Source organism: Rhinatrema bivittatum, chromosome 8 (assembly GCF_901001135.1).
Source record: "Rhinatrema bivittatum chromosome 8, aRhiBiv1.1, whole genome shotgun sequence".
Taxonomy (NCBI): domain Eukaryota; kingdom Metazoa; phylum Chordata; class Amphibia; order Gymnophiona; family Rhinatrematidae; genus Rhinatrema; species Rhinatrema bivittatum.
The window spans coordinates 249,490,236-249,505,898 of record NC_042622.1 but is presented as its reverse complement, the minus strand read 5'-3'; the positions used below and the strand labels follow the sequence as shown (position 1 = coordinate 249,505,898).

General features: G+C 45.6%; 1 protein-coding gene across 1 annotated transcript in view; it reads right to left on the bottom strand.

Annotated features, from left to right (window-relative positions):
- Nucleotides 1-1,937: 1,937 nt before the first annotated feature.
- The window catches only part of HDGFL2 (HDGF like 2), a 104,219-nt gene continuing 90,493 nt past the window's right edge, over nucleotides 1,938-15,663 (bottom strand). The window contains exons 15-16 of the mRNA XM_029614535.1: nucleotides 10,545-10,674; nucleotides 1,938-2,790 (exon numbers count right to left, since the gene is read on the bottom strand). Coding sequence (XP_029470395.1) covers nucleotides 2,691-2,790; nucleotides 10,545-10,674 — 230 coding nt within the window. The 3' untranslated portion in view covers nucleotides 1,938-2,690. The remainder of the gene's footprint in view (nucleotides 2,791-10,544; nucleotides 10,675-15,663) is intronic.

Here is a 15,663-nt window from a genome sequence, read left to right as displayed (position 1 = left end):
CGATCGCTGAGGCTCTTTCGGTCCCCTCGGATCCGATGGCCTATGTCGGTTCGGTAAGTTCTTACCTCCAAGCCTGGAGGGTTGAGGGTCCCATGACTACGCTCTTTTTTGCGACGGAGCTGCCGCTGACGAGGGACCAGGTGAAGAATAAGCCTCCGATGGGCTCAGAAAAGTAAAAGTTCAAGCATTCTGTAGGCCCCTTGTTTTTGGGCTCTTGGGGACATTCGAGCACAAAAATCACAATTTTGTAATTTATGCTCTGGCCCCAGGCATCGGTAACATCGGTCTTGGCCATCCGTGACAGACATCACCTTGCCACAGATACAAGGTTTGAATCCCGCTTTTTTGACATTTCAAGAAAAATAAGAAACGCTGAGGAGAAGTCAGCCCCGCGTGTGATCCTGCTCGCGGAAAATACAGACTGAGGAGAATGTTACTTTCCTGCGCGGGAACACACGCGCAGCCGCAGAGAGCTAAAATCTAAATCTCTGCTTTGTAAAGCTCCGCCTCCCAGACCTGATTGACAGATCCCATGACAGCATGGCTAATTCAGCCCTGCTATCGATGGGAAAAAGAGTGCATGGGGGTAAATTTGCTGGTGTGGCGGTTACTACCCTTAACCAATAAGTCTACATACCATTAATGCAACTCTCATTGCTCTCTGCTTCAACAGTAGGGGAAAAGGGGAATGAGATTCAGACAGCAACCAGGAAGGGGCCCGACTTTTACAGTCTGGGGAACAATTTGCTGGTGAGGCAGTTACTACCCTTAACAAATAAGCCTGATGCTTTTGATGCATCTTCAACATTTGCTCTCTGCTTCAAACTGTAATGTAAAGCGCACTCTACGCTTATAGCCAGGGACACAAGAACACTTAGACTCAGTAGAAAGTATAATTTCTTTTTATTAATCAGTATAAGTATTCTCGGGAGATGCTGGATACTGGATGCCCTTTGACTGACAAACAAGGAAGGGGCCCAACCTTTGCAGTCTGGGGAAACAATTTGCTGGTGAGGCAGTTACTACCCTTAACAAATAAGCCTGATGCTTTTGATGCATCTTCAACATTTGCTCTCTGCTTCAAACACACAGGGTAACAGGGAATTGGATTCACATAGTAACCAACAAGAGACCTGACTTTTAGAGTTTGGGAAACTGATAAGCGGGGAGGGAGGGGGGTTGGGGGGGGGGTAACCTGCATGGCGTGGCAGCTACTACCATTTGGTCCTTTTCTGCCATAATTTCTATGTTTCGATTAGGACAATATGATTCTTTGTAGGTTGGGAAAAAGTTTCAGACAAGATACTTATAAATAATAATGAAGGCAGCTCAGTATATATTTCCATAGTAACTTGGCTCAAACAGCTGCTTTAGGCTTGTTTTCCTTATGCAGGGAGTTACCGACAATAGTGGGGGTGACCACTGTCTTCCTGAAGTAATCCTCTCACACTTTTCACCAGCAGCCTGCTCTCAGGCTTTTACAGTTAAACATACAACAGCCTGCTGATGCTTGGATGGTCTCCATGCCCCTCCTTCCACCCCCAAGTGCTTTCAAGCACAGCAGTGAAGCTTTCTACCAGGCCACAGGAAGGCCACTTTGCTTCTCGTGGCAGGAGCTAACAAATGCAACCTAAGACTTCCAAACTAGCCTTGAATTGGGATTTAATTTCTTTACAAAATCCACCAAGTCAGTGAAGTATGAGAAAAATAAGGGATTGTAGCAAAACTACAGTACAGTCTGATTTAAGCAAAATTTGTGTTAAGAAATAGGACCTTAAAATAAGGGTACAAAACACCTGATTTCCCAGTTCGATGTAACCCCTGTTCTATGTAATGCTTTTTCCTCCAATAAGTTGTTTCATTGTAAACCGATGTGATATGTATTTTTACATGAATGTCGGTATAAAAAAGTTCAAATAAAATAAAAATAAATAAAATGAGTGCTAACAAATTGGGCTTTATTGGTTACATTGCTCTCTCTCTCAAGGGCTGACCCCTTTTTAGTGAACAAAATGTGGTTCAATTTGTTAGAACGTGCCCTGGTTAAACAGACTAGCAGAGAGGTATATTTCTTCTCCCTACAAGACTTCTTCGCTTCAGTCAAGACACGAAAGTCTAAAGGCTGTATCCACAAAACAGACCAGCTCCCCTTGCTACTGCAGCCACTGTGGCACAGAAAATAGCTGTAGCAGCAAATCCAGCTTACTAAAAACATTGGGAAAACGCTGGCCAACTCCAGTCAGCACTTCATTCTTTGGAGGTTAAAAAACCCCCAGAGAGTACCAGTTATAACTATTGAACTGTTTCCAGTTGTCAAAGAATCATGCTGCATTTTTCACCCCATACCCCAATTCATAGCTGGTACGGAGAAAGACAGAAAAATAATGTATTATTTCATTAAAAAAACTCTTTATATTCATTTCATGTTGGTTCACAAGAAATCAGATTGGGGGGGGATCTCCAAAAGGGAACAAATACAGACATCACAGAGCTTCAGAGAAAAAAATAAAATAAAAACATTCTCTGCTTCCGTGGGGCAGGGAATGGAAGGGGTGGAGAAAGGGCGTGGATAGGCCAATGCAGCTTCTCCTTTGTAGTTGGTGCAGTAGTTTCCTGATGCACAGGGCCTAGTGGAAAACCTGGAGCACAAAACTTGGGCCTGGGGAACACAGTAGTCAGGTTTCAGCAATTCAGCTCTCGAGGGTGGATTCTGACTCCATGCGGACAATCTCCGTGTCGCGGCCTTGCCTGTCGTTACCTGGCTTTTCCACTTCAGCATTGTCTTGCATGCTGTAGGATAGGCAGACAAGCAGAATTAGATCTAAGTGGAGAAATGACTTACCTGATAATTTCGTTTTTCCTTAGTATAGACAGATGGACTCAAGACCAGTGCGTTATGCTCCCCAACCACGGTCTCGGAGGCGTTATGCTCCCCAACCACGTCTCGGAGTCAGGTTTCAAAATGGACATCACCCTAGATACACTCCTGCAAGTAACCTCAGCCCTTCAGTATTCTCTTCAAAAGCCACTGTGGATATACTATTGAAAAAACTTGATTAAAAACCTGATTAAAAAAGGATAACTAACTGTACTCAAACACCGAACCCCAGTAAGATTATAGATGCCCTAATCTAGGAACTGGATGAATGCTTACCTGTACTCTCTTGGAAACGATAGTCACTCCATGGGCGAATCCCTTGCACTGGTCTTGGTCAGCATGGGCGGGATGCTGAGTCCATCTGTCTCCACTAAGGAAAACAAAATTATCAGTAAGTAATTTTTCCATTCCCAGCATGTAGCCAGATGGACTAGGACCAGTGGGGATGTACAAAAAGCTATTCCCAATCGAGGCGGGAGGACTGCGTCTCTCGGGTACTATGAACATCCAGGGATAGAACCTGCAGAAGGTATGCAAGGAGGACCCCCATTATCGCTTGGCAGATTGTCGACGGGAAACAGCAGTCTAGACTTCCTTCCGCCCATGAGACCGCCTGAGCCCTAAGTAGAATGAGCTTTAACCTGAAAAGGTATTGGCTTTCCTGCCTCCACCACAGGCTCCCGTGACCACCACCCTGCTTCCTTCCACATGAAGGACAAAACAGGCGAACCTTCTTTCGGACCGGTTTTGAAACTTCCACATACCACATAAAAAGCCTACTGACATTCAAATGATGGAGAAGATGGTATTCTTCCAAGTCCTTGTCCTTATCTAGGGATGGTAACGAAATGCACTGATTCAAATGAAAGTCCGAGACTACCTTGGGCAAGAAGGATGGGATGGTACGAAGCTGAAAAACTCCTGGAGTCATCCAGAGGAACAGTTCCTGACACGGCAAGACCTGTAGTTCAGAGATGCAAAGTGCCAAGCATATAGCCACCAGGGAACACTTTTAGGTACCAACGTTCCATAAGTGGAACATTTTTTCATATACTTTTAATTACTTGCAAATTTTTTTATACCATATTTATACCATATTTGGGTCTAGTTAACTAAGATATGTAAAGATATGTATTTAATATTATCTGTAAAGATATGTATTTAATATTATCTGTAAAGCTTGTTGCTAATTATTGTTTATTGTAAACCGAGGTGATGTTATTAACGTGCCGCGGTATATAAAAATCACTAAATAAATAAATAAATAAATAAATAAATCAGGAAATAATTCCTTCAATGAGCAGGATCTGAAAGGTTAATAAACGCAAGGAAAGACTGCGTAGTAGCTGAAAGGAGGGCCCTGCCAAAAACTCCAATACTAGATTAAGATTCTATAAGGGAACCGGCCACCATAGGGGTGGGCAGGAGATGCTTCACTGCTTTTAGAAAATGGGCCACGTCTGGGTGAGCCAACAGGTGGGTTCCATGCACTTCGCCCCTGAAACAGGAGAGAGCAGATACCTGGACCTTCAAGGAGTTAAGGGTCAAACCTTTATTCAAGCCGTCCTGCAAAAATTCCAGAATAAGTGGGATTTTGACTGTTCAAGGGGAAATACTGCGTTCCTCGCTCCAGGCCCTTAAATAATCTCCAGACCCGCACACATACACTAGGAATGTAGAGAACTTCTGCACGCGGAAGTAAGGTGGCAATTACTTCCACCGAATATCCTCCCTTCATCAGACGAGCCCTCTCAAGGGCCAAGACCGTAAAACAGAATTGAATTGGATCCTCATCAAGGACCGGTCCCTACTGTAGCAGGTCCCTGTGCGGGTGGGAGGCACAGGGGGTCTTCCACTAGGAGTCTCTGCATTTTCAAGACACCTGGGCCAATCTGGAGCTACTAGTAGGACCCAATCTCCTGTACTGCTCGATTCTATGATTGATGCTGCCCAGCAGGGGCCACAGAGGGAAGGCATAAAGCAACTCCTCTTCCCGGCCAGGGTCTGAACAAGAGCGTCGAACTCCATAAGAAACATGCCATACTGGGTCACACCAAGGGTCCTTCAAGCCAGCATCCTGTTTCCAACAGTGGCCAATCCAGGCCATAAGAACCTGGCAAGTACCCAAAACTAAGTCTATTCCATGTTACCGTTGCTAGTAATATCAGTGGCTATTTTTTAAGTCAACTTAATTAATAGCAGGTAATGGACTTCCTCCTCTCCAAGAACTTATCCAATCCTTTTTTAAACACAGCTATACTAACTGCCTACTAACCACATCCTCTGGCAACAAATTCCAGAGTTTAATTGTGCATTGAGTAAAAAAGAACTTTCTCCGATTAGTTTTAAATGTGGCCACTTGCTAACTTCATGGAGTGCCCCCTAGTCTTTCTATTATCTGAAAGAGTAAATAACCGATTCACATCTACCCATTCTAGACCTCTCATGATTTTAAACACCTCTATCATATCCCCCTCAGCCGTCTCTTCTCCAAGCTGAAAAGTCCTAACCTCTTTAGTCTTTCCTCATAGGGGAGATGTTCCATTCCCCTTATTTTGGTAGCCCTTCTCTGTACCTTCTCCATCGCAATTACCGTATTTTTTCGCTCATAAGACGCACTTTTTTTCCCCCAAAAGTGGGGGGGGAAATGTATGTGCGTCTTATGGAGCGAATATAAAAAAACCAAACAAAAATCTAACAAGCCCCCCCTCCTGACTCCCCAAGACCTGCCGACTTAGTTTACCGCAACCCCCACCCTCCTGGACTCCCCCCAGACCTGCCAAACGTCCCTGGTGGTCCAGCGGGGGTCCAGGAGCGGTCCGGGAACGATCTCCTGGGCGTGGGCCGCCGGCTGCCAGTAATCAAAATGGCGCCGACGGGCCCTTTACCCTCACTATGCACTGAGACCAACTATTGGTCGGTCTCAGTGACATAGTGGAGGGCAATAGGGCCGTCGGCGCCATTTTGATTACTGGCAGCCGACGGCCCACGCCCAGGAGATCGTTTCCCGGACCGCTCCTGGACCCCGCTGGACCACCAGGGACGTTGGCAGGTCTTGGGGGGGGTCAGGGAGGGTGGGGGGTGTTGCGGTAAATTAAGTCGGCAGGTCTTGGGGGGGGTCAGGGAGGGTGGGGGGTTGCGGTAAATTAAGTCGGCAGGTCTTGGGGGGGACAGGAGGGTGGGGGGTTGCGGCTAAATTAAGTCGGCAGGTCTTGGGGGAGGTCAGGAGGGTGGGGGGGTTGTTAATTTAAAGTGTGGGATGGGGGTTTTTTTTGGGGGGGGGGAGGGGTTTCCCAGAGAAAAAGTTTTCTGATCTGGGGAGTGGACTGAAATGGCCCTCCCCAGACCCGAAAACAAAATGGGGAGAGGAAAAAAAAAGCTAGTGACACTCCCCTAATTTGCTCCATAAGATGCCCAGACGCAGAGCCGGTTTAGCACAATTTTTTTTTTTTAAATTTTCCCCCTCTGAATCCTAGGTGCGTCTTATGGTCAGGTGCGTCTTATGGAGCGAAAAATACGGTATATCTTTTTTGAGATGCGGGCGACCAGAATTGTACACAGTATTCAAGGTGCGGTCTCACCATGGAGCGATACAGAGGCATTATGACATTTTCCGTTTTATTCACCATTCCCCTAATAATTCCCCAACATTCTGTTTGCTTTTTTGACTGCCGCAGCACACTGAACTGATGATTTCAATGTGTTATCCACTATGACGCCTAGATCTCTTTTCTTGGGTTGTAGCACCTAATATGGAACCTAACATTGTGTAACTATAGCATGGGTTATTTTTCCCTATATGCATCACTTTGCACTATCCACATTAAATTTCATCTCTGCATTTGGATGCCCAATTTTCCAGTCTCACAAGGTCTTCCTGCAATTTATCCACAATCTGCTTGTGATTTAACTACTCTGAACAATTTGGTATCATCTGGCAAATTTGATATCTCACTCGTATTTCTTTCCAGATCATTTATAAATATATTGAAAAGTAAGGGTCCCAATACAGATCCCTGAGGCACTCCACTGCCCACTCCCTTCCACTGAGAGAATTGTCCATTTAATCCTACTCTGTTTCCTGTCTTTTAGCCAGTTTGGAATCCACGAAAGGACATCGCCACCTCTCCCATGACTTTTTACTTTTCCTAGAAGCCTCTCATGAGGAACTTTGTCAAACGCCTTCTGAAAATCCAAGTATACTACATCTACCAGTTCACCTTTATCCACGTTTATTAACTCCTTCAAAAAAGTGAAGCAGATTTGTGAGGCAAGACTTGCCCTGGGTAAAGCCATGCTGACTTTGTTCCATTAAACCAGGTCTTCTATATGATCTGTGATTTTGATGTTTAGAACACTTTCCACTATCTTCCCTGGCACTGAAGTCAGGGCTAACTGGTCTGTAGTTTCCTGGATCGCCCCTGGAGCCCTTTTTAATATTGGGGTTACATTGATATCCTCCAGTCTTCAGGTACAATGGATGATTTTAATGATAGGTAACAAATTTTTACTAATAGGTCTGAAATTTCATTTTTTTAGTTCCTTCAGAACTTTTTTTTTTTTTTTGCGTTGTGAGATGTGGCCATGTTGGACGGAAAGACCCCCCAGCAATCTACCCACCAAGCTGAAAGGGCTTTGGTCGACAACGCCACTCTCCTCTCGGATACAGACTCCCCCCTGCTTAGAAAGTCTGTGGGAGGCTGAGATCATCTGTACTGGTCACCAGTAGATTATTTCCACCCATTCCATAAGGAGGTCTATCTCCTGTGACACCTGCTGACTCTTGGTTCCTGCCTGGTGGTTGATGTAGGCTACTGTTGTTGAGTTGTCTGACATTAGGCGGACCGCTTGACTCTGGAGTAAGAGGCTGAATAGTAGACACGCTAATCTGACTGCCTGGGCTTCCAAGCAGTTTGTGTTCCAGAGGGCCTCTTCCTTGATCCAATGTCTCTAGCCATCACTTCCTGACAGTGAGCTCCCCAGCCCCGGAGGCTCGTGTCTGTCCTGAAGACCAGCCAGTTCAGAGAGGACAGGCGTACATCCCTGCCCTGATAAGCTTCCTGCAGCCACTGATGGAGCAGAGAGCATACTTCCATACGTAAGTGGAGGCGAATCGAATAGTCTTGAGATTGTGGATTCCAACATAACAGCAGGGAGCATTGAATAGGTCGCATGTGTGACCTCGTCCATAGCACTACTTCCAGGAATGCCACCAAACTGAGAATTTGAAGATAGCTCCACACAGTCGGGCATATCATGCTCATCAACTGACACACTTGGGACATCAACTTCCTTATCTGTGTAGTCAGAAGGAAGACCTTGCCCTGCTTGGTGTCGAATCAAACTCCCAGATATTCCAAGGACTGGGAGGGTTTGAGACTGCTTTTGTCCAGGTTTACAACCCAACCAAGCTCCTGAAGTAAGGAGGTCACCCTGTTGGTCACCCAGAGACTCTCTTCCATGGACTTGGCCCGGATCAACCAGTCGTCCAATTACAGGTGCACCAGGATTCCCTCTTTTCTTAACGCTGCCGATATGAACACCCTAATCTTGGAAAATGCTCTGGGGGCAGTGACCAGGTCAAAGGGCAGCACCGAAACTGATAATGGGGACCCAGTACTGCAAAGCGTAGGAAACCATGTTCTTGATGGACTAGACTTAAAAATAAATAAATATGTAGGTAGGCCTCAGATAGGTCTAGGGAGGTTAAGAACTCTCCTGATTTATGACCATTATCACGGAACACAGGGTTTCCATACGGAAATGAATCACTCGCAGATGTCAGTTGACGTTCTTGAGGTCCAGGATGGGGAGAAAGAAACCTTCCTTCTTGGGTACGATGAAATAGATGGAAGAACGTCCCGTATTTTCCTGGGGCGCAGGTACTGGGATTATAGCCCTCATTCTGGGAAGCCTTAACAGGGTAGTCTCCATTGCCTGCTTCTTGTGCAAGGAGTGGCAAGGCGATATCATGAATATGTCTTGAGGAGTGCTGCGAAATTCAAGCGAATATCCTTCTCGTATGACCTCCAGGACCCATTTGTCCAAAGTGATCTCGATCCCCCATCTGTAGAAGAGGGACAGTCGACCCCCCTATGTCCTCGTTCCTAGGATGGGTTGGCAAATTTTCATTGGGGAGTCCGGGACAAACTTGAATCCGAGCCTGCCCCTCTCCTGGGCTGTCGGCTCTGAAAGGACACAGACCTCTGAAATGTCATGTTTCTCTAGGGGTGAAAACACTGGGAGCCCTTGGGTCGACCCCTCATAGGTGAGGGGCACTATAACTGCTTTCTCTTATCTTCTGGTAGCCGGGGAACTGGAGATTCACCCAATGTATTGTTCAGCTTTTCCAATTTGCTTCCAAAGAGAAGTGATCCTTTTAAAGGGCATCTTTATGAGATTTGCCTTGGAGGTTGTGGCTGCTGACCAATTCTGCAGCCATAGCCGTCTTCTTGCTGCCACCACTCCTCTGGCCGAGGTATGGATTAGGTCCAAGCCCACATCAGCTAAAAAGGTGGTGGCGGGTTCCATATCCGCTCTGGAATTCACCCCCGAGAGCAGAGCAGGCACAAATGAGCTACCAGGGCACAACAAGAATCAATATGTAAGGTCATTGCTATTGTGTCAAAGGCCTGTTTACGGATGGACTCCATCCTGTTTACGGATGGACTCCATCTTTTACGGATGGACTCCATCTGTTTACGGATGGAGTCCATCCTGTTTACGGATGGACTCCATCTTTTAAGGCTGCTCCTCCCTCCACTGGGATAGTTGTTTGCTTAGAGGTAACACTTCAGGAGAGTGGGGCTAAATCTTTTCTCCAATTTAAAAGTAGAATTTTTTTCTTACAAAAAGTACGGCAATCCCCATAGGGAATGCACATCCTCTATCTGCTGGAGACGGAGAAATACTGAAGGGCTGAGACAAAACCTGACTGTCTTCATCTGCTGGCAGGGGAACATAACCCACTTGTCTTGAGACCATATGGCTACACGCTAGGAAAACTCTTTTTGAACACATTTATGCTTTTCACCCCATGTCTAGCTTCTGTGCTCTTTTCCCACCAAAGCCTCACTACAAAATGTTAGCATATTGTCCCTTCATAAAAGGGAGCAAATTTTTATGAAAGGAAAATATAAGAAATGCACTTGCTCAACAGCAAGCAGTTTCTGTACTTCTCTATTATCAGGTGCATGACAAAAACAAGACAACCCCAATGCACAATATCAATTAAATGGCATATCACTTCTGCATTGCGAGGTCATGACAGTACTTTTTAAATTGAGTGCATTTAGAATTAGAAGACACAGTTCTGTTAATAATAAAAACAAATCTTCCTTCATTAAGACATGCTACCCATCAACTAGTAGTCCCTATAGCAAGAAACACTGCTAATGGAAGGGGTTGGTTTAGTGAAATGAACTGGGAGATCTTCACTGAACTAGGTAATTTCCATCCCTTGGAGTTCACCCCCACCAGGTCTGGCTTTCTGAAGATACACAATGAATATTCATGAGATATATTTGCATGTAGCTAATCTAAGAGCCAAGTTAAACTTGCACATGTGGGCTATACTTAAAATCAGACCTGCTGGGAGTATCTGAAGACCCAATTTGGAAACCACTATATAAAAGGGTAATTCACTATATGCTTCTCCCCTGCTCACTCATTCTTTATATCTTCAGCCAATGCATCCCGCTTTGTATTGCCCAAGCCGCTGCTTTCTTCCCGGTCCTTGTCCTCGCCGCTCTCACTCTGCTGGGATGCAGATTCTCCGTTCACTGGGGCAGAGATATCTAGAGAAGAGAGAGAACTTTAAGTTGATGAGCAGACAATGAGAGAGAATCACCACCTTCCAGCATATTGTCTGGGGTGGGTTAGAGAAAACAAAGTGGGCCAAAATATAGGAAAGTAGGTTCTTACCTGCTAATTTTCATTCCTGCAGTATCATAGATCAGTCCAGACTCCTGGGTTTTGCCTCCCCTCCAGCAGATGGAGACCAAGAAAGTTTTACTGACACTGCCACATAACCTGAGGTGCCTCCTACAGTCCCTCAATATTTAACTGTATCCAAGCCAGATGAGGAAATCTAAACCACCACATAAGAAACTAACCTTCCCCAACGAGCCATGGGAAAGTGAAACCTGGAAATTCCAATAGTGCCCAAACAAAACCCTGTGTAGGATCAACAAAGAACCTGTGCCATTCCTCAGAAAATATACAATTAACAGTACGAGCAGACTCTCCAATTCCCCTCTCCTGAGGTACGTGGGTACTCTGGACTGATCTGTGGAAGTACAGGAACAAAAATTAACAGGTAAGAACCAATTTTCCTTTCCCTGTATGTACCCAGATAAGTCCAGATTCCTGGAATGTACCAAAGCTTCCCTAAGAGGGGTGGGACTTCGAGAGTCCCGCTCGAATCACATTTTCACCAAAGCCCATGGCCTCTGGGGCCTGAAGGTCCAAATGGTAATGCCTAGCAAAAATGTGCAACGAGAACCACCTCGCTGGGATGAACTTCTATGTAATGCAGGACCTTACTGACCAATGGCCAAGGCAGAAACACATACAGGAAAACTCCTGTTGGCCAAGGCAGAACCAAGGCATCCACTCCTCCTCCTCTTCCCCTGCAGAAGAACCGCGGGGCTTTGGTATTGTGAAAGGTTGCCATGAGATCCACGTGTGACATGCCCCACCTTCAGCGGATGACACATGGCACCTCCTCTGACAATTCCCACTTGCTGGAGTCCAATTGATGCTGGCTCAGAAAGTCCAACTGCTATGTGAGAGGCAGCTATTTGCTCCAGGTGCTGTTCCGCCAGCAAATTAACTCTTGAGCTTCCTGAGCCACTGCTAGCCTCTTGGTGCCCCCGTGACGATTGATGTAAGCCACTATAGTCGCATTGTCTGATAAGATCCATACTGGCTTTCCCCTCACCAGGGGTAGGAGCGCCTGTAGGGCTAACCTCACTGCTCTCGTTTCCAAATGATAGATGGATTAGGCAGCTTCCTCTATCGATCTCCGGCCTTGAACAGGCTGGTTCTGACATATCGCTCCCCAACCGATTAGACTGGCATCGGTGGTGACTATCGTCCAGTTCAGTATCTCCAAGTCCACACCTTGTTGTAGATTGTCCGGCATGAGCCACCAGTCCAGACTGGAGCTCATGAACTCCAGGAGGGGGCAGTGGGAGCTAGAATAGCTGCGATCGCAGGACCCAACGGGAGAGCAATGCGGATTGCAGAGGCCTCATATGAGCAAAAGCCCATGGAACCAACTCCAAAGTAGAAGCCATAGATCCTAGAACTTGTAAATAATCCCAGACCTTGGGCACTTGCTTCCGCAATAAGCTGCATATTTGAGTTTGTAACTTGGAAACCCGATCTTCGGAGAGGAAAACCTTCCCCAAATTGGTATTAAAAAGAGCCTCCAAGAATTCCAAATGCTGCGTAGGGACTAGCTGGCTTTTGGTCAGATTGACTATCCAACCTAGAGAGCATAGACGATGGAGGACCACTTCTACCGCCACCCGACAATGGGACTCCGACTTGGCCTGAATCAACCACACGTCCAGATAAGGATGGACCAGGATCCCGTCCTTCCGGAGCACTGCCGCTACCACAACCATCACCTTGGTAAATGTCCTGGGTGCCAGAATCATGAATCTCAGATATCTCCGATGATTAGGTTTAATTCAGATATGCAAGTATGCTTCAGTCAAATCCAGAGACGCTAGAAACTCTCCTTTGCGCACCGAGGCGATCACGGAGCGCAGGGTTTCCATTCCAAAACGCAGAACCTTGAGAGTAAAGTTGACCTTTTTTAGATCTAGTATGGGCCGGAAGGTGCCTTCTTTCTTGCGGACTACAAACTAAATGGAATATTGGCCCAATCCCCGCTCGTGGAAGGGGACAGGCACAATGGCCCCGAGCTGACGAAGCCAAGCAATGGTTTTCCGTATCGCGAGCTTCTTTTCCAGATAAGAGCAGGGAGATAAGAGGAACTGGTCTCTTAAAGGACGAGCAAATTCTAAAGCAAAGCCTTGACTTATCACATTTCGGACCCACTGAACTGACGTGATCTTTATTTATTTTATTTAAGGTTTTTATATACTGGCATTCATGATAAAATCACATCATGCTGGTTTACATTAAAACAGTGGTGCACAGAAAGAAAAAACAAACTGGAACTGTAGTGCGGAAGAAAGCAGTTACAAAAAACAGGGATGCTTAAACTGGGAGAGGAAGGAAAAAGAAAAGGTTAATAGCATTTTAAATATTTACAACGAACAGTTAAATGAGCTGGTTGTGTTATAGAACTTGAAGTTGAAGGACATTAGCTGGGGTCCGGGAAAGCTTGTTTGAAGAGCCAAGTCTTAAGTCTCTTCCTGAAGGTTGGGAGGCAGGGTTCCTGTCTTAGGTCTGGGGGGGATGGAATTCCATAAAGGGGGACCGGCGGTAGAGAGGGCCCGATCTCTCAAGGTAATATGTCTAGTGGCTTTGGTTGGAGGAACCTGGAGTGAACCTCTATATGCGTCTCTGGTAGGTTTGAAGAATTGTGTAAGAGGAGAGGAATTTGCAGGTCGATAGAAGTATGTTGATGAATGATTTTGTAGATAACGGAGATGGATTTGTAGAGAATTCTGAAGTGCACTGGCAGCCAATGAAGGCTTTTTAGGATAGGGGAGATGTGATCTCTTCTTCTGGTGTTTGTTAATATTCGTGCTGCCGCATTTTGTACCATCTGAAGCGGTTTGGTATAGGAGGAAGGGAGACCTAGTAGGATAGAATTGCAATAGTCTAACTTTGAGAAAACTAATGCCTGAAGGATTGTTCTAAAGTCCTGCAAGTGAAAGAGAGGTCTTATCCTTTTTCAAGACTTGGAGTTTGTGAAAACAGTCTTTGGTAGTTTTGTTGATAGAAGCTTTCAAATTCATCCGATTGTCAATTAAAACTCCAAGGTCTCTCAGTTGCGTGGATTGTGGGATGCCAGGGTGAGTGGAAGTGATGTTACTGTTCTCGGGAGAGATGAGCAGGAGTTCGGTTTTGGAGGAATTTAATACTAAGTTTAGACTAGTGAGGAGGAGTTTGATTTGTTGGTGGCAGTTTTCCCAGTGATCTAGTGTTTTCAAGTATGTGTCTTTAACAGGGATTATTATCTGAATATCGTCCGCATATAGAAAATGTTTTAGATTGAGGCTGGAGAGGAGCTGGCAGAGCGGTAAGAGATAGATGTTAAAGAGCGTAGGGGACAGAGAGGAAACCTGTGGGACTCCTACGGTTGAATTGTAACGTGATGATTCTTTGTTTTGGATTTTAACCTTGTAGCCTCTGTTGTTGAGAAAAGTTTTGAACCAATTAAGTGTGGCGCCAGTAATTCCTATTGCCGCCAACTGATTTATGAGGATGGAGTGATTGACAGTGTCAAACGCTGCTGAGAGGTCCAGTAGAATCAGTAGAAATGATTGTCCTTTGTCGAGGCCCATGATGAGGTAGTCTGTCAGGGAAATGAGGAGTGATTCTGTGCTAAAGGCTTTGCGGAACCCATGTTGGGAGGGGAACAGGAGATTATTATCTTCTAAGTAGTCTGAAAGTTGAGTGTTCACTAATTTTTCCATGAGTTTTGCTATGAAGGGCAGGTTGGCGATCGGGCGGAAGTTATTTGGGTCTTTAGGATCCAGATTGGTTTTTTTTAGGAGTGGTTTGAGAGAAGCCAATTTAAGGTCCTCTGGGTAGAGTCCTTGGGAGAGAGAACAATTAATGATGTCCGCCAGAATTTTGGAAATGGAGTCTGAAATTGTCAAGAGGAGTTTCGTAGGAATGTGATCCGTAGGATGAGAGGAAGGTTTCATTCTCCTTAGTGCTACTTGTATCTCAGTGAAGGAGATGGAATCGAAAGCTTCAAGACGGGTGCTTTTGAAGTAGAGATTAAAAGAAGTCGAGTATGAGGTGGTATTGGAGGGCAGCTGTGTTAGAAGGCTGGCAATTTTGTTTTGGAAAAATAGAGCTAGTTCTTCCGCTTTAGCTTGTGCTAGGTTGCTAGGAACTTCCAGGGGATTGATTTGGGTAAGGCTAGATACGTAGGCAAAGAGTGCTTTGGCATCGAAGACCAGGTTATGGATCTTGGAGGCGTAAAAGTCCCTTTTTGATTTTAGAGTAGAGGACTTGATTTGGTGTAGTGTAGATTTGTAGGCGGAAAGTGTGCTGGCACATGGGGCTTTGCGCCATTTGCTCTCTTTCTGCCTTAAGCATTGTTTTAGCCTTCTAAGTTCATTGGTGAACCAAGGTTGTCTTTTGGAAGTATTTGAGTGTGCCCTTTTTGTAGATAGTGGGCAGAGCTTGTTGGCTATATCTTCTGTAATTTTGTTCCAAGAGCAGAGAGCCGTGTTCGGGTCGGTGAGGTCTATAAGGGGAAGTTGAGCGGTCAGGAGGTTCTTAAGGTCTTCTGAGGAGCAAGATTTTCTGTAAAGAAATGTGGGTGAAGGAACGTGGGGGTTGCTGGATTCTTTCAGTGAGAATGAGGTCGAAATAAGAGTGTGGTCTGACCAAGGTACTTTCTTGCAATTGAGGAGCGATGCAGGATAGATGTCTTTGTTAACAAAGATAAGGTCCAGAGTGTGACCGGCTTTTTGTGTCGGTTTGTTCACTATCTGTTTGAATCCCATTGCTGAGAGGGCTGTGAGAAAGGCTACACAGCTGGTAGTAAGAGTGGGATTGTCTACATGCAGGTTAAAATCACCTAGGATAATGGCTGGGGCGTCCAAGTTGAGGAGAGTTGAGAC